The sequence below is a fragment of the Pogoniulus pusillus genome, chromosome Z (genome assembly GCF_015220805.1).
Source record: "Pogoniulus pusillus isolate bPogPus1 chromosome Z, bPogPus1.pri, whole genome shotgun sequence".
Taxonomy (NCBI): Eukaryota; Metazoa; Chordata; class Aves; order Piciformes; family Lybiidae; genus Pogoniulus; species Pogoniulus pusillus.
This window is the reverse complement of record NC_087309.1, coordinates 90,583,850-90,602,005: the sequence shown is the minus strand read 5'-3', so window position 1 is coordinate 90,602,005 and position 18,156 is coordinate 90,583,850. Positions and strand designations below refer to the sequence as shown.

General features: G+C 46.8%; 2 protein-coding genes across 5 annotated transcripts in view; one reads left to right on the top strand and one right to left on the bottom strand.

The window, feature by feature from the left end:
- TBC1D2 (TBC1 domain family member 2) overlaps nt 1–4,742 on the bottom strand; it is a 45,587-nt gene extending 40,845 nt beyond the window's left edge. For 2 of the 4 annotated variants that reach the window (XM_064176736.1, XM_064176738.1), the window contains exons 1-4: nt 4,639–4,742; nt 4,062–4,229; nt 1,696–2,197; nt 948–1,080 (exon numbers count right to left, since the gene is read on the bottom strand). In XM_064176736.1, coding sequence (XP_064032806.1) covers nt 948–1,080; nt 1,696–2,103 — 541 coding nt within the window. In that variant the 5' untranslated portion in view covers nt 2,104–2,197; nt 4,062–4,229; nt 4,639–4,742. Of the gene's footprint in view, nt 1–947; nt 1,081–1,695; nt 2,198–4,061; nt 4,297–4,638 lie in introns of those variants that run through there. The other 2 variants (XM_064176737.1, XM_064176739.1) reach the window with 2 other exon arrangements.
- Nucleotides 4,743–6,994: 2,252 nt separating this feature from the next.
- The window catches only part of ELP1 (elongator acetyltransferase complex subunit 1), a 54,959-nt gene continuing 43,797 nt past the window's right edge, over nt 6,995–18,156 (top strand). The window contains exons 1-2 of the mRNA XM_064176661.1: nt 6,995–7,215; nt 17,632–17,784. Of these exons, the coding sequence (XP_064032731.1) occupies nt 7,066–7,215; nt 17,632–17,784 (303 nt within the window). The 5' untranslated portion in view covers nt 6,995–7,065. The remainder of the gene's footprint in view (nt 7,216–17,631; nt 17,785–18,156) is intronic.

Sequence of the window (18,156 nt, the reverse complement as noted above, 5' to 3'; positions counted from 1 at the left end):
GTAGACAGGGGTGGATTGTGCTAGTTTGAGCCTAGCTAGATGGTGAGAAGAACTAGATTATAGGCTGTGAAAAGAAAACAATGGTGATGTCTACTTCCCTCACCGTCTGAGATGTATGGGAACAAGAAATGAAAATATTTGATAACACTCTTGCCATTTTTCTCTCACTCTCACTTGGGCTGCTGGCTGAGCAACATCTTACTCCCTAACCTCACCTTCCATTTGGATTAACCCACTTTGCTTCTTAATCTCTTGGCCAAACCTCAATTCTTCCTTGGGACTGGGGTAAGGTTGAGAGGGGCAGGGAGAAGGTGAAGGGGTGGTTGAGAGCCCCTCCTGGGGACTCAGGTTTCTGGGAGGGGAGTTGTGTTTCTGTATTACCTTTTACCTTGTGTATTTCTATATATAACTGTATATACTGTAAATATCTGCTTGTACATTGTGCTAGCTGTAAAGAAATAGCTTCATTAATATTTCCAGAGCTGACTGAGTCTAGTCTGGCTGATTTCACATGAGCTGTTGCTGTTCTCTTCACCCATCCCAATGTTTGATACTTACAACGTGCAAGCAGTATTCCACATAGTCTGTTGCCAAATTACTGCCTGCTGTAGAAGACGCCAAGGTACTCAGAACCTTTTAGAGCAGACACTTAATAGGAAGAGAGGTTTATGCTTCAAAATTTGCATGTAGCCATTACACTTCACATGTGTGAGGAAAACCAAGAAGGAACAACCTGAGCGCCTCGACCCATATGCTGTGGATTAGGACATCTCATTCACAGTCATCTATAGTAAGGCCCGGAAGTTCCAAGCATCTGACCAAACATTAACAATTGGCACCTGCATTTAAAATCCTGGCCAAAACCTCTTCCCACTTGCAGATGAGGAGCACCATTTATCACCAAAGGGGGTAAATGTAAAAGTAAAGCCAATATATGTGACACCTACTTGTTTTGTCAGCCAGAGGTTCATTCACAAGCTGAGACTGGCCCACAGGAAACCTGCTCTGAGTGTTGCAAAATTCCCAGCGTCTCATCTGTAGCTGCTGCAGCCAGTATACCATTGCCTGCTTGCTGATCGCCTAACAGAACACAAAAGAGGAAGAGGAACAGAGTCATTTCATCAGCATGAGACATATCCTGAAGGCCTGACCACCACTTTGATGCCCAAGTCAGCAGAAACAAGGGCCAGCTCTGTCAAGTCTGTCTTGCTCTAGGCCTAACACTGATCTGTGAGAGTAGAGTAAATCTTCAAGCGTGGCCTAAAGAGCAGAACTTTAAACAGTTTTTTTTGTTCACTATGCCCTAACATTAAGAAACATCTCAGCTATTTCAGCCAGGAGTCACCCAGAGCTTCTTCGTAGCAATTTTTCCAGAGATAAAAATCCAGCCCCGGCTCCTGCTGGGACAACTTTTTTAGATAAAGGAGTTTAATTCTGTTCAGCAAATTACACATGGACTGCAGGGCTCCTCAAGGATTTTAATTCAGCACCCAGTCCAACTTTGACTCCTATTCTGTTAAACATCATTCATCTCACAGCTAATGGAGTGTCAGCCTTGCCAAAACAATGCCAGTAGTTTAGCTATAGGCTAGGAGAACTAAAGTGAAACTCAAGTTAAAGGGTATCCTAGCAGAGATACGTCCTTCCTACTGGGAATGTTCCTAACCACCGTCTCAAGAAGTTGCTGCCTCGTACCTTCAGAGTAAAAACTCTACTTGGTGTTCCGATCTCAAAAATACCTTCCCCATTTTCCACCTTGCAGTCAAAGTTGGCACTGGAGAGGTTAATAGAGCCCAGAGGGTTAATGTCCTGTGCAGTTCTGTAGTACAGTAAATTACATTTGTTTTCATCATAGAAGAACCAGCGAGACTTCCAGGTCTTGATTGGCCCCTTGATGCCCAGCTTATTTAAATAGCCACAGAGTGCTTTTCTGGACGTTTCTCTGCTGGGTTTCATCTGGATGTTTTCCAAGTCTCCAGAAGATGAGAGCAGGTCTTTGTCTTTTGCTGGGACTCCATTGTTGCTGTTACTGTCTGGATTTGACTCCACCAAATTGCTTGGAGTGGCAAGGGAACAGGCTCCACCTTCTGGTCCTTTTTTCATCTCTTTCAGGAAATAAACTCACAATTGGATTGAAACAGGAAATTCTCTAGGTAAATAAGTAACAGCACGTCCTGACTATATCATGTTACAGAACCTGCAGCAAATAAAAAAGAAGGAAAAAGCTCAGGTCTGGCATATGACAAAAAACATTCACTAACTCCCAGACTGCTCCATCAAGGTCTCCAACTTGTACTTTTAGTTTTTGCTCCTTGCCTTCCTCATCTCATGTGACCTCTATGCATCTGTTTTCTCTCTTTTCCATTCCTAAATTAGCTTGGACTAGCAGCCAAGAAGCAATATCACAATCTTGAATGAAAAATAAGTACAATACGTGAGTATGCCAGAGCAGTAACCAAGGAATGTGAAAACACAGACAACCAAGTTTAAGTGGCAGTTGTAGCAAACGTGCCAAGATTATCAAGCTCTGGATGGGCAAATACTCAGGCCAAGGGACATCAGGAAAGTGTATCCTAGCATTTCCACTGAATGTTCAGCTTGTATTTTAAGCTATGGTGTCTAGAGAAAAATCCAGCTTTATGCATCATCCTCATGAATCATTTATGCCAGGTGAGGATTGCTGTTAAAAAGCCTTGATGTCATGTGTTAGGTCTCCACCTAAGAGGCCTCATATAATCAATTACACACCAGAAAAAGCAATGTTTTGATCCTTGCAAAAGATATTTTGTTATTCAGTGGCTAAAGCAACCTTCTGCATAACCCAAAGGAACATAAGATGGAAGAGAAAAACAAAAAAACAAGGTTGGAAGGGATCTGTGGAGATCTCTAGTCCAACTTCCCTCTCAAAGGTGGGGCTGATGACTCTAAAGCCACAGCCAGCCACTCAGGTCCACACTGAGATGTACTTTGATCATATGCAAGGATGGCAATTCTTCCACATTTCTGGGCACTTTTTCAAGGCCTTCACCATCTGGCAGGTGTGTTGGGTTTTTTTTTTTTTTTGCGCTTGGAGCTTCGGATACCTATGGCTATTGTTTAAGTGAAGCTAACAACACTTCCTGAAAAATACCTGTCTTCCATTTTTTCCCTGAAGTGAAAAACAGATTTAAAAATCAGACTACTAAAGTGTTCAGTTCAGGCACTAACAAAGCTGGTAAGTAATCAAATTAATTCTTGCACTGGTAAATTACTGGGAATCCAACTATAGACACAAACTATGGAAGATGACAGTTGCGTGACCACAGGTTTATAGACACTAATACAGTGGAGCACACAGAGATGTTGCCGAAGTTCATACTCTTAGGAGCAATTCATCATCACACCTGAAAGAAAGTTTACATATCCTACTGCTGGCTAAGTCGCATCACTGACCTTGCTGCTTGAAAGCACTCACAAATGCAAGGACGAAGCAGCTTTCATGAAGGTGCACCCCAGCCAAGTTTCTGAATCACCCAAACCTTAACTTCCAAGTTTATTTTGCTATGCACAAAGGAACAACCATCAGGAAGAATAAGCATTTTCAAGTCTCCCTAACAGACCTTGGATTTTTTACAGCTTAACCAGCATAGGGACCTCCTGTACCCACCTGAAAATTCTTATCACATTCTACCTCTTGTCAGCATGACGGTGCACAAGTCCACACCATGTCCTGGCCCAAGTAAGCATTTTGGGTTCAAGCATCAAGTTATAAGGAGTTACATCTCCTCTCCCTAGTAACAAGTAACAGGACAAGGAGAAATGGCCTCAGGTTGCATCAGGGGAGGATAAGTATTAAAATAAAATTCTTTACTAAAAGGGCTCTTACACTGGAACAGGATGCCCATGGAGGTACATGAATCCCCATCTCTGGAGGTGTTTCTAAAAGGCAGAGATGTGGTGCTGAGGTACATGGTATAAAAGCAGACTTGGTAGAGTTGGATCTTAAAGGTCCTTTCAAACTAAAACGATCCTATGATTCTATGTCAGATCTGAATTGGAAAGCACTCTAGAGAAGACCTCACCTCCTTATGAGAAGCTCAAAGATGCTTCTGGAAGTCACATTCTGCTGAAGGCTACTGCTGCAGGCACCATCAAGCAGGTCACCACACCCTCCAAAACAAATCCAACAGCAAGAGAAAAGAGTATTCTGCTTTGCGTTTCCTTTGGTCCAGTCGCTGCCCGAAAATTGTCTGAGGGGAAGACAGGGGGAAAGACATCAGTGAAAGCGGCTGTGACGCTGACTCATCGGTGGAAACAGATGAGGGCAAGCCCTGCATAGATGTGTGTCTGCAGAAGCTGGTGTGAGCAGCACCACGCAGCCCCCCCCCCGCGCAACCACCCCCGCACCCCGCCCCGTGCCTTCCTGGGAGCCGCAGAAGCACCTCCCAGCCCAGCTGCACCGCGCCCAGGCACCAGCGCAAGCTACTAGTGCCTGGCACCGAGTTGCGCCGCCCAATGCAGCGGGGGTCCGGAGTCTGGCACCATTGCGTACCGCCCAGATGGGGACCTCTGCACCAGGCGGAGGGCGAGGACACATCTGGGCCGAAAGCATGGCGGGGGTGGGTTGGCAGCCCTGGGGGTGATGGGGGGAGAGTGTACCTGCTCCGGCGGGACCTACTGCAGCAGCCTCCGCCCGGCCGGTCCGAAGTGCGGCGCGGGGCGGGGTGGCGCGCGGCGAGGCGGAGGCCAGGGAGGGCGCCGAAGACGTGGGCGTGGAGTGAGCTGGGTAGGAAGAAAATCACTAAAAAAAGACATCTCATGCGGGCGGCTGGAGAGTGCCCAAATGTAGTTGGTGGGAGGAGTGGCTGACACTCCTCAGGCTGCCCTTCAGCGACACCTGGACAGGCTGGAGAGAGCTGAGTAGAGGAACCTCATGAAGTTCAGCAACGGCAGGTGTAGGGTCTTGCATCTGGGGTGGAATAGCCTACACCTGAACAGGTGAGGGGTTGATCAGCGGGGTTGATCTGCTGGAAAGCAGCCCTGCAGATAAGGACCTGGGAATGCTGATAAATAAGACCATCATAAGCCAGCAATATGCCCTCGTGGTCAAGAAAGGCAATGGTGTCCTGGGCTGTATTAAGACAAGTGTCATGGGGGTAGGGTAGGTTCTCGTCTTCCTCTGCTCTGGTTAAGCTGCATTTGGAGTATTGTGTCCAGTTCCAGGCTCCCCCTGTTCAAGAGTGGCAAGGAATTACTGAAGAGAGTTCAATGGAGTGCCATAAAAATGCTTGAGGGAACTGGAGCATCTCTGTGAGGAAGAATGTCTGAGAGACCTGGGGCTGTTAAGATGGGAACAAAGACATGAGAGGTGATCTTATCAATGCATATTAACATCTAAAGGGCTGACTGTGAGATAGCTGGGGATAAGAAGAAAAGGATCAGCAGGTTCAAATTAGAAGACAGGAGATTTCACTTAAGAAGAAACTTCTTTACCTTGAGGGTGCCAGAGCAGTGGAAGAAGCTGCCCAAAGAGAGTAGAGAGTCTCCTTCTCTGCAGACTTTCAAAAACCCACCTGAATGCATTTCTGTGCAACCCAATTTAGTTGTACCTGCATTAGCAGCAGAGTTTGACTGGTCTAACTAGATGATCACCACAGATACATTCCATCTCCCACCATTCTATAACTCTATCATTCTATGGTGAGGAAACTAGAAAGCAAGTCCTGTGAGGGGCAGCTGAGGGAACTGGGATTGTTTACACTCAAGAAATGAAGGCTGAGGAGTGACCTCAGTCTCCACAACTCCCTAAAAGGAGGCTGGAGCAAGGCAGGTGCTGGTCTCTTCTATCCAGTGGTAGGACAAGAGAAAATGACCTCAAGTTATGCCAGGGGAGGTTTAGGTTGGACATGAAAAGGAATTTCTTCCCCAGAAGGGTTGTCAGGCCTTGAGAATAGGCTGCCTATGTGAGTGGTAGAGTCACCGTCTCTGCAGGCATTTAGAAGACTCCTTGTCCCCAGGGTAAGGAGACTGTATGGTTCCAGCTTTCTCTGCATGCCCTGACAGCTGAACCTTAATGACATGACTCATTTCCCATGGTGTAAAAAATACCCTGCATTTAGCCAACTTTAGTGAGTTTTATCACCACCTTTAGTCCATTTTAATGTCTGAGCAGCAAGAAGCAAAACTGCCCAGATGTCTCGTAGCCCATCCTTCCACTAGCCTAAGCTACCAAGCAGTGCACATGAAGCTTGCAAATTTTACATATTTGCATAGCCAGATCCAGTCTGACCCAAATTCAGCCTGCACAGCACCTATCTCTAGACTGGATCAGCACCACTGGAGTCCAGCTCCAACAAGTGCAAGAGGAAAGGGTGAAGTCCTTCTTGCCTCTGGAACCTAACTTGCCTTCTCCTCCCCCTCAGCTGCAGCTGGAAAGAGGGTGACAAAAAACGCTGCATGAGAGCAGAACTGCCCTTCCTGTGCGTAATCTGCCCTGGAAGCACCTTCAGAAGTCTCATCTGGAGAGAAGACTCGACTAGTTAGTACCAGGATTGCTGCCTAACAACCGTCCAGCTCCCACTGCTACACCTTGTCGCTGGCACAGCCATAAACACGACCACACGGGAGAGCTCAAAAGCAGATTTTGGCTGTCTAAATCCTAGCCCCACGTGGCTTCCAGACCCAGCACCCACTGCTTTAAGAAGCTCAGCAAGAGACCTGATGGAAGCAGCAAGTGACACTCGGGCAGGCGATGGCTGCATTACTGGGCGTGGCACTACCCACTGGCAGTCTCCCCTGCGTTCGTACCGAAAAGGCCCCAGTACATTCAGAAGCCCTTGGGAAGAGTTTGATAACAGGCCACCAAGCAAAGCCCCACACCTGACCACCATTTCCCATTCTTGTGAGACAGCACGGGGCTGGCCTGCGCCTGCGCTTGCGCTGTTCCCGCACGGCGCCTGCGCTGTTCCCGCACGGCGCCTGCGCTGTTCCCGCACGGCGCCTGCGCTGCCACCGCTGCCTGCTCGCCCGCCGCGGAGAAGATGGCGGCGGCATGAGCGTTGTGGCGCTGGCAGGCATCGCTTCACCATGAGGAACCTGCAGCTGCTGCGTACTGGGGGGCTCCGCTCCACCGCCGCCCCGGGCACCCCACAGTGCTTCTGCCTCAGCGCCGACCCCGGTACGGTCTTCGTAGGCTCGCAGCAGGGCGTTGTGGAGCTGGCCGCAGGCAGAGACTCGGTGAGACCTGCTGCCGCTTGTCGCTGTCGGGCTTTGGCCAGGGATGTGGCTTCGGGGGAGGGTGCCGGTGGCTCTTGGCTTCCGCACATCGCCGCACATCTGTGGTTACGGGTAGTCCTCTGATACTGTTCGCTTTTCGAAGAGGCGTCTCAGAGCCTTCTACTGTTCCCTGCCACCGCTTGTCGTTGTCTGATGACAGAATCAGTTAACAGAATAGTGGGAGCTGGAAGGGACCTCCGAACATGATCTAGTTCAAGCCCCCTGCTGAAGTAGGGTCATCTAGAGTAAATCACACAGAACATGTCCGGGCGGTTTTGAGTCTATGAGAACTCACAGACGCTCTGAGCAGCCTGCTCCTATACGCCAACATCCTCAGTGTAAATTAGTTTCTCCTTACGTTCGAGTGAAAATTTCTGTCCTATAGTTTGCACCCATTGTTCCTTATCCTACCCGTGGCCACCAATGAAAAGTGTCTGGGTCCATCTCATGATCGCCACTTTTTAAATGTTTATATGTTGTATTTATATGTATTCTCATGTCTGATCTTCTCCAGGCTAAACAGCCCCAGGTCACTCAGTCTCTTTTTGTCAAAAAGATGTTCCAGTCCCCTTGGCATCTTTGTAGGCTCCACTGTCCAGTAATTTCTGGTGTCTCTTGAACTGGGAAGCCCAGAACTGGACACAGTGCTCAAAATATGGCCTCACCAGGACAGAGCAGAGCAGAGCAGGAAGAGAACTTCGCTTGACCACCTCAGAAGCTGGCTGTGAGGCTGCACTGTGAGCTTAGTGGCTGAAACGATTTGCCGTGCTTTCAAAATACTGCATCTGCCTTCAGCTGGGTCATTGCTGTGCTTCGTCTTAAGCATGATCCAGCAAACCATCGTGTCATAGACACAACTTGTGGAACAGAAGCAAATGGGCAAAGGAATAGTGAGTGTGTGAGAATGCTTTTGAAATCATGCTTTAGGGAGAAAAAAACTGACTAAAAAGTGCTCTTCAGTCTTGGACTAGATTGCACTGTCTTCTCTGGAAACTTTCCACCTCTGAGCCGTCTTACTCTTTCATTCAGTTCTGAAGGTAGTTCGCAGAACTGCTTTTGGCCTTTCCCAGGACCTTGTTTTTTTGAAAGAGTGTTTTCTGAAAAATCTCCATTATGTGTTTGTGGAGACCATCAGCTAAAATATTTTTAGAATAAGTTTCAGATTTCTAATCCTTTTTATATCTGAAGCTGCTAAATATGTCAGCTTTAATCTGTGTTTTAGGGAGAGTGATGATGTTTCAACTCCATATTATAGCGCAAGAGCAGTGGTGGGAAAGCCTCGGTAACACCTAGCTGAGATGTGTTTTGGATTTGGTTTGCTTGGGCTTTTCGAGTTTACTTGGGGGCTTTCTGTGGGCAGAAGAACCCCAGGAAAAGAGCAGGACCATCAAGGGCTGTCCCAGCTTGCCTGCTGGGAAAGTGACATGGCTGGGGAGTGTAGCCAAGGGTCCTCACGAAATTTAAATGCCCGTTAGCGTGACACCCTCATTCCAACGCAAGAGCAGCTGTGGGAGAGCCTTCTCACTGGAACACGGTGAGTAGCGCCTGAGGGGTGGATGGGAAAAACCAAACCAAAACAAAACACACAACCCAAAACCTAGCCTACTCACTTATAAACCACATCACCATAGCAGGTAAGCATTATGGTCTCCACCTGGCAGAAGAAGGGCAAATTCTTGGTACCAGCTAAGATGGAGATGGGAACACAGACAGAGGATGAAATAAAGCAGGCTATGATGCAGACCACAGGCTGCAGTGTATGCCTCAGTCTCTTCTCGCTACCAGGAAATTGTATGTGCTGAGAGCATGTAGATTCCCTCCCCAAAAGAGGAGCACAGCTGGAAGATGATGTTGGAAGATTAAAGTTCACAGGCTCAGGGAAGCAGAAGATGAGGTAGACAGGTGGTGCCAGGCCTTAGCAGCCCAATGGAGAGACAGGATTACCCATTAAAAGATACTGAGAGTCAAGTATCCCCTGTATCCACCCCCTGTCAGATTGGGACCAGTAACTTAAAGGAAAAGGCAAGTCCATGGTCAAGGTAGTAAACAAACTCCTGCCTTGTGTGTCCTCCCCCTACCCCCTCAACAAGGGGCTGTGCAACAAGTGCCCACCTGATGTTTTGGGAATGTTGCTTCAGTTATTACCAGTGCCCCCCAGGTGCCCTTGCAGAACAGGTTTGATGTTCTGCAGGTACAACTGGACAGTGAAGAAGTTGAATCATCTGACTTGGAGGAATTTCCAAAATTAAGGAAGCCTAAGCCCACCATACAAACATCTTACATAAAAAAGAAGAGTTGTTATAGATGACTCCCTTTTGAAGGGAACAGAAGGCCCAGTGTGCAGGCCTGACCCACTCCAAACGGAGGTCTGCTGTCTACCGGGGCCCCAGGTCAGGGCTGTGCTAAGAAGGTGTTGTGGAGGCAGGGAATTAATGCGGCCAAGTCAGGAATTTTATATAAAAATAGTTCTTTTATTTTCCCAAAAACCCATCCCCAAAATTATATACAGAAATTAATTTCATTTTAATTAGCAGGTTCAGTTCGTTTGAGAAGATCTACAAGAATACCGTAGGTAATTTGACTTATTTTTGAAGTAAGAAGTTGGAAAAGGATTGTTGAGCTATTAAATGATAGCGTTTAATAATAAAGCTGAGCCAAAATTTACTCCCAGGTGAGTCAGGCTGGTTGAAAGAAGGGCGGTTCAGCTGCCTGTCCCCTCAGGCCGTCTGAGGGTCGTTAAGGCCTACTGAGTCTGCATAAAGGGTGCTGATGGTGGGAAGCTGTCCTTCAGAGCAGAGCACCAGGGGCTCCATCTGCAGAATCTATCCAGGCTGGAAGAACTCTCAGGCGGGGTCAAACTCTAAGGCAGGAACCCCAAGGCGGGAAGTCCCCCAATATTTATACCTTTCCTAGACAAAGAGACGAGTTAATACTTCCTAGGCGTGAAGACCACAGCCAATCCCTGGCCCGATTCCAGCGTGGGCACTGCACGGGGCACCCCTCATGCCAGAAGAGCCCCTTGCCCCCCCCCTTCATGCTTGCAGGGTCGGGGGGTGGAAAGCAGGTCTTTTCTGCCTTTTCCTCTCCCATTCAAACTACAGAGGGAGAGGAATTTAGGGATATACAGACTCCAGGAAAGAAGGCTTGCCTCAGTGGTACAGCCCATTGTTAACCTTCCACATAGGCTGTCGTGACCTTGGAAGAAAGTTAAAGGCTACAAAGAGAGACTTCAGGGCCTTGGGTCAGCTGGTCAAGGGAGTGGGCACACAGGTAATATTCTCCTCTATCCTCACTGTTGAAGGAACTGACCTAGAAAGAATGAGAACTCACCTGCTCAACTCACGGGTTTGAGACTGGTGCCTCCAGCAGGATTTTGGCTTTTTTGAGCATGGGTCTCCTAGCATGACACCAGGTTTGCTGACAGCAGATGAGGTGCATCTCTCTCCAAGTGGAAGAAGGTTTATATCGCAGGAGTTGGCTGGGCTCTTTAATTATGCTTTAAACTATATTGGAAGAGGGGGAGGATGAAAGCCAGGCTTACTAGAAGCAAACCTGAGACAACGGGGGGACAATGTTTCAGCTCCACTTCTATCTCAGGGGAGGTAAATAACAAAGAGTTGTGTGCTGGAGAGGATGGCACATCAGGGTGGGAGGCTAACAAGAGCCTTCAGACGGTTACCTTGAAACATGCTGGAGACACAGAAGAACTCTAAGTCTTACAGAGATGTACCATGGGAATTAAGTAATGAGGAATCAGCACACACAGATCTTACTGCTAGATTTGTGGCCATGGAAGAGGCTGGGAATGGTCAGACTGTAAGAGTGAAAGCCAATAGATAACTCCCTCCCTGAAATTCTTATGTACCAATGCATGGAGCATGGGGGATAAGCAGGAGAAGCTGGAGATCTGTGTTAGGCTGAATAACTGTGGTATAATTGCCATCACTGAAACATGGTGGGACGGCTCCCACGACTGGAATGTTGTCATAGATGACTTATGTACTGCTCAGAAAGGAGAGACCAGCAAGACAAGATGGGGGAGTTGCTCCCTATGTGCAAGAACAACTGAAATGTGCTGAGTGCTATCCAAGGAGGGGAGGCAGAACAGGTTGAAAGCTTGTGGGTAAAAATTAGGGATGTGGAAAGAAGATTAAAATACTGTGGGCGTCTATGATGGTTTGGGTGTTCCCCACCCTCCACACACTTTAGGAATCACCCAGACTAGACTCAGCCGGCTCTGGAAATACGAATGAAGCTATTTCTTTACAGCTAGCACAATATACAAGCAGATATTTACAGTATATACAGTTATGTACAGAAATATACAAGGTAAAAGGTAATACAGAAACAGAACTCCCCTCCCAGAGACCTGAGTCCCCAGGAGGGGCTCTCAACCATCCCTCACCTTCCTCCTAACCCTCTCAATCTGACCCCAGTCCCAAGGAGGAATTGAGGTTTGGCCAGAGGTTAAGAAGCAAGTGGGTTAGTCCAAATGGAAGGTGAGATTAGAAAGTAAGATGTTGCTCAGCCAGCAGACCAAGCGAGAGTGAGAAATACTGGTGAGAATGTTATCTGATGTTTTCATTTCTTGTTCAGCAAGACTGTGAGCAAAGTAGACATCACCATTGTTTTCTTTTCACAGCCTATGATCTAGTTCTTCTCACGAAAACATTCTAGCTAGGCTCAAACTAGCACAATCCACCCCTGTCTACTTCACTCAGAGTGTTGCTGAGAACTATCTAATCTAAACAAATATTTACACTACTGAATATTACAAGTTAAGTTCACACTTCATTCTCAGATATCTCAGATGTAGGTGATTCAAAAGCTCAGAACAGTTTTTCTCCTCACAGATGAGACAAGAACAGGGACTTCCAGGTGATGTTGGCTTCATGCTCACATACTGTAGATTCTCTCATAGATTCTTTCATTGTTGGACACAGATGGTATCTAGAACAGAAAAATCCTAACAGCTTGTATTATACACTCTGAATTTAAACTCTCTCAGCTAAGGTTAGATTTCTCTGTGGAACACACTGGATTTCACCATTCTCCTGCATTACCCAGTAGGTATGACCAGGACCTTCAGCAGGCACCACCCCTCAGACAAGTTTCCCTTTGCCCAGAGGCGAAAATACCCAAACAGCTTTTACTAACAGATTCTTTTCACATACAACAGGAACTTTATCACCATCTACTGTCTGGATCAAGTGTGATTGTGCAAGTCCTGCTATATGTACTGAACCTCTACTATTTACCAACCAGGTAGCTTATGCTAAATGTTTGTCCCAGTTTTGTAGAGTTCCACCTCCCCATGGCTTTTAGGGTGGTTTTCAGCAAACTGTTGTAGTGCTCAATCTTCCCTGAAGCTGGTGCATAGTAGGGTATGTGGTAGATCCACTCAATGCCATGCTCCTTGGCCCAATGTATCACAAGATTGTTCTTGAAATGAGTGCCACTGTCTGACTTGATTCTCTCTGTAGTTCCACGTCTCCACATGATTTGTCTCTCCAAGCCAAGAATGGTGTTACTTGCAGTAGCATGTGGAACTGGATAGGTTTCCAGCCATACAGTGCTGGCCTTTACCATCGTTAGCACATACTGCTTGCCTGAACAAGATCGAGGTAAAGTGTTGGGGTGTAATTAGCCTCTGAACCTCTGTAGCTATGTCCCCAGAAACCAAGTGGATGACCACGTGTCTCATTTGGAGCTCTCTGCCAAAGACTCCCAAGTTGGACCATTGTCACTGGTAGCTGTGTACAGAATGTTTTTGATGTCTGGACCAGATTGCACAGGTCCCAAGCCCACTGCATGGACTACTTCTCGCTTGATCTGATCAAAGGCTGCTTGTTGTTCAGGTCCCCACTCAAAATTGTTTCTCTTATGAGTCACATCATGCAGAGGTTTGACAATTTGAATCCAGGAATGTGTTGTCTCCAAAATCCCACTGCACCCAAGAAAGATGGAGTGTCCTTCTTATTGGTGGGAACTGCCATGGTGACTTTGTTGATCACATCCTGTGGCATGTGACGGTGACTTCTGTTTTTTATGCAGACAGGTTTTGAGTTGTGGGGAGATGCCAGAAGTTTTCCTCCTTTACTTGGTTATTGAGCAGGTCTAATTTGACTTGAAATGCTTTCACATGTGAATACATATCACAGATGAGCTTCCCCTTTCCTTGAAGCTGGACACTGAAATTGTTGAGTAGCTCTGTTAATCTGTCAGAAATGCAGGTGCCATTTCCATTCTGCATCTTTGAGCTCTGGTACTTTGTTTTTAGAAAGCATAAAATAATAAACCTGTGGAAGTAGGTCATAAAATCATTTCAAAACTCTCCTTCAATTCAGCCAATGGCCTTCTGTGTGGTACAGAATATCTTCATAGGCAACATTTAGCTCAGACAGAAAGTCCTGAAACTGTCTGTGGTTTAGTGCATGAGCTCTAATGAAGTTAACATAAGAAACCACAATTATCATGACAGAGTCCAGCTTCAGTGCTTGACAACACAGTGCTTGTTGGTGGATGATGCAGTGTATGGCCATTGGATATGAATGGTTGCATTTGTCCATCTCTTTGTTAATGTGTGCAACCACTCCTTTCATGGACCCCGCCACGCTAGGAGCACCATCAGTTGTCACACTGAATAGTTTACCCCAGTTCAGCTCCAAATCATTCATAGTTTGGCAAACTTTCTCATCGATATTCTTTCCTGTAGTTGTTCCTTTGATGCTTTTCAGTGTAGCTAGCAAGCAAGAATCATTTGTCCCACAAATGAAAATTAGAAGTTGTGGAGAACCACGAACATCATTGCTTTCATCAAGAGCTAATGGGAAATAGCAAAGTTTTTTTGGGGAGTTTTGCAGCTGCAGATTCAAATTTTCCTCCATTTCTTCAATCCTTCGTAGTAATTCTAGGTCCTGAAAGACTCGCTGTACTAAATAATTTGCCCACTCTGGACACATCTCTTTGGCAACAGCGGTGGCAGCACAGTTTGTAGCCAAGAGGCACCCCATGGTGGGGTCAGGTTGAGGACGAGGTGCTGGTTCCAGCCCAGTCCTGGCGGGTGCTTGGGGGTTGCAGAGGCCAGTGCACAGATTAAGTGGCAGGAAGTTATCTGCGGCTGCTTGGTTTACCCCCCAACCCCTGGCGGAGGGGGGCCAGATTGATGACCCTGGGGGGCCATATCCAGCCTGTGGGCCATTGTTTAAGGACCCTTGCCCTGGAGGATAAAGGAGCCCAAGAAAGTTTGTTAATTTTTAAAGACCACTTCCTCCAAGCCCAAGCTAGGTGTGTGCCCCTGAGTAAAAAATCAGGTGGATTGCTATAAGACCTGCATGGCTGAGCAAGGAGCTCCTGAAGGAAATCTCAGGGAAGAAAGAAACTTACAATTAATGGAAGAAGGGATTTGTTGCTTGGGAGAACTATAGAGAAGTTGTCAGGGCATGTAAGAAGGTGTGATGGTTTGGGTGTTCCCCGCCCCCCCCCCCCCCCCCAACCTTAGAAGTCACCCAGACTAGACTCAGCTGGCTCTGGAAATATGAATGAAGCTTATATTTACACCTGGCACAATATACAAGCAGATATTTACAATATATACAGTTATATATAGAAATATACAAGGTAAAAGGTAATACAGAAACACAACTCCCCTCCCAGAAACCTGAGTCCCCAGGAGGCGCTCTCAACCACCGCTTCACCTTCCTCCTACCCCTCTCAACATTACCCCAGTCCCAAGGAAGAATGAAGGTTTGGCCAGGGGGTTAGGAAGCAAAGTGGATTAGTCCAAAATGGAGGGTGAGGTTAGAGAGATGCAGCTCAGCCAGCAGCCCGAGTGAGAGTGATGTGCCGAGTGTGTTATCTATGTTTTGACTAATGTTTTTATACCTCTCAGTAAGCCATGATTTGTCTTTTCAAGCCAAGAATGGTGTTACGTGCAGTAGTATGTGGAACTGGATACATTTCCAGCCATCCAGTGCTGACCTCTAGCATCATTAGCACATACTACTTGCCAGCACAAGATCGAGATAAAGTGTTGTAGTCAATCTGCCAGGCTTCTCCACACTTGTACTTTGACCATCCCTCATAAGGGCCTGGTTCACTTAGCCTGCTTAATAGCAGCACAGATGTCACAGTCATGGATGACTTGGATGACACTGTCCGTGGATAAGTCAATTGACCTATTGCGTGCCCATCGGTGTGTTGCATCTCTGCTAAGAACAGTTCACCCTGGTGTTTCCAATCAAGGCCAAGATCAGAGTTTGTATGAACTTGAGAAATTTTAGCAGCTTGGTCTGCCTGCTGGTTGTGTTGGTGTTGCTCAGCACCTCTGCTCTTAGGCATGTGTGCATCTACGTGCTGCACCTTCACTGGAATTCTCTCCAGACGTGCATCAATGTCCTGCCATAGATCAGCACACCAAATAGGCTTTCCTTTCCTCTGCCAGCCATTCTTCTTCCAGTCCTTTAGCCAACCCCATAGAGCATTGGCTACCATCCATGAGTTGGTGTAGAGGTAAAGGATAGGTCAATTTTCATGTTCAGCCACATCAAGAGCAAGTTGGACAGCTTTTAGCTCACCTTTTACTTCAGTCCTGTTCAACGTCTTCATCAATGACATTGATGGGGGCACAGAGTGTCTGTTCAGCAAGTTTGCTGATGACACCAAGCTGGGAGGCTTGGCTGATACCGGGGAAGGCTGTGTGGCCATCCAGAAAGACCTAAACAGACTGGAGAGCTGGGCACAGAGGAACGAAATGACGTTCAACAAGGACAAGTGCAGAGTCCTGCACCTGAGGAGGAATAATAAACTGCATCAGTAGAGGCTGGGAGGTGATCTGCTGGAGAGCAGTCCTGTGGAGAGGGACCTGGGGGTCCCAGTGGATAACAAGTTAACCATGGCACAGCAATGTGCCCTTGTGGCCAAGAAGGCCAATGGGATCCTGGGGTGTATTAGGAGGAGTGTGTCCAGCAGATCAAGGGAGATTCTCCTTCCCCTCTTACTCTGCCCTGGTGAGACCTTGTCTTGAATACTGCGTTCAGTTTTTGGCTGCCCAGTTTAAGAGGGACAGGGATCTGCTGGAGAGGGTCCAGTGGTGGGCTATGAGGATGATTAGGGGACTGGAGCACTGCCTGACGGGGAGAGGCTAAGGGACCTGGAGCTTTTTAGTATGGAGAAGAGAAGACTTAGAGGGGATTTATTAAATGTTTATAAACATCTGAAGGCTGGTCCGGAGTGGGAGAGGCAGGCAGGCTCCTCTCATTTACTCCCTGTGATAGGACAAGGAACAATGAGTGTAAGCTGCAGCACAAGAGGTTCCACCTCAACACAAGGGGGATCTTCTTTACTGTAAGGGTCACAGAGCACTGGAACAGACTTCCCAGAGATGCTGTAGAGTCTCCTTCTCTGGAGACTTTAAAGGCCCATTTGGATGTGTTCCTCTGTGATCTGTGCTAGATTTTGTGGCCCTGCTCTGGCAGCGGGGTTGGACTTGATGATTTTCTTAGGTCCCTTCCAACTCTTAACATCATGTGATCCTGTGATTACTCAGAAGGGAGTTTCTGTGTTGAACAGGATGTGTAAAATGGTCATGCAGCTAAACCAGAGAGATGTTTTAGGTAAACACACTTGTTTTGCTTTGCTCTAAATGTTTTTTTTAATTTGTTTTCCCCTTTGATTTTTTTTTGGGTGCTGTATCTGTAAATTCTGAATTACTTTGTATTGAGACAGTTTAAGCATCTGCCCTTCTGCCTCTTAATAGTGACAGCGTGGAGAAGTGTGTAAAGGGGGTTGGAAGACAATCTGGAAGCTGTAATATTGCCACTTAATATTTGTTCCTTTCTCTGAGATTTTTCATTGTCTAGCATTTGTAATATGAAAGGACATTCACACTTTTTTGTGGATCTGACGAGAAATCACATAGGATCATAGAACCTTAGGGGTTTGAAGGGACCTCAACAGATCATCTAACCCCATCTCTCTGCCAGAGCACATTGACTGTTTCCTGTGCCATCCATGTACTTCCTGAATGGGATAGATTCGGGTTGGATATTAGGAAGTTCTTCATGAGAGTGGTTAAAATACTGGAACAGATTGCCCAGGGAGGTGATGGAAGCCCCATCCTTGGAAGTTTTTAAGGCCAGACTGGCTGGGGCTCCAAGCTACCCAATCTAGTGTGAGATGTCCCAGCCCATGGCAGGGGCTTTGGAACTAGATGATCCTTCGGGTCCCTTCCAGCCCTGACAATTCTGTGATTCTGCTGTGCAATGCTTTGCATAATTGCAGTAGCATGAAATGTACCCAGGGATGTTACTGTGTCATTTCTGCAAACATGCTACCACAATGATTTGTAATTAATGTCATTGGCCTCTCTCTATCTAGGTGACACGAGAAGTTTCCTTGACTGCAGGGGGTTTCATGCCCGAGGATGGAAGTGGTTGCATTGTGGGTATGGAATATCTTCCAGAGCAAGAGTGTGTATGTGTTGCTACAGCAGCAGGAGATATATTACTGTGCAATCTTGGCACAAAGGAGGTAATGTGGCAGTAAAGACACAACAATACTGAGAGTGTTCAAATGAAGGGATGAGTCTCTTTTAATTTCTTCAGGGGACAGTGTTATTTTTATTACATACTAAGTCATGGTACCGTGGGCAGGTGAGCTGATTTTCTGGAAGCTTCGAACAGGATTATGGACAGAATATACATTCCAGAAAAAAAAAGTGATAGAAACACTGTCTTGCTTGTCCACAGTCCTAGTGGTGTATAGTTGATTAGAGTGCTGTTGGTGCATACTCAAACACATGGGATCCACTGGACAGTCTTGCAGAAACAGGGTGTTACTGAGTTTCAGGTAAAGAGTAAAATAATATGTCCACAACTCACAGTGTAGCTACATTTTTTTATT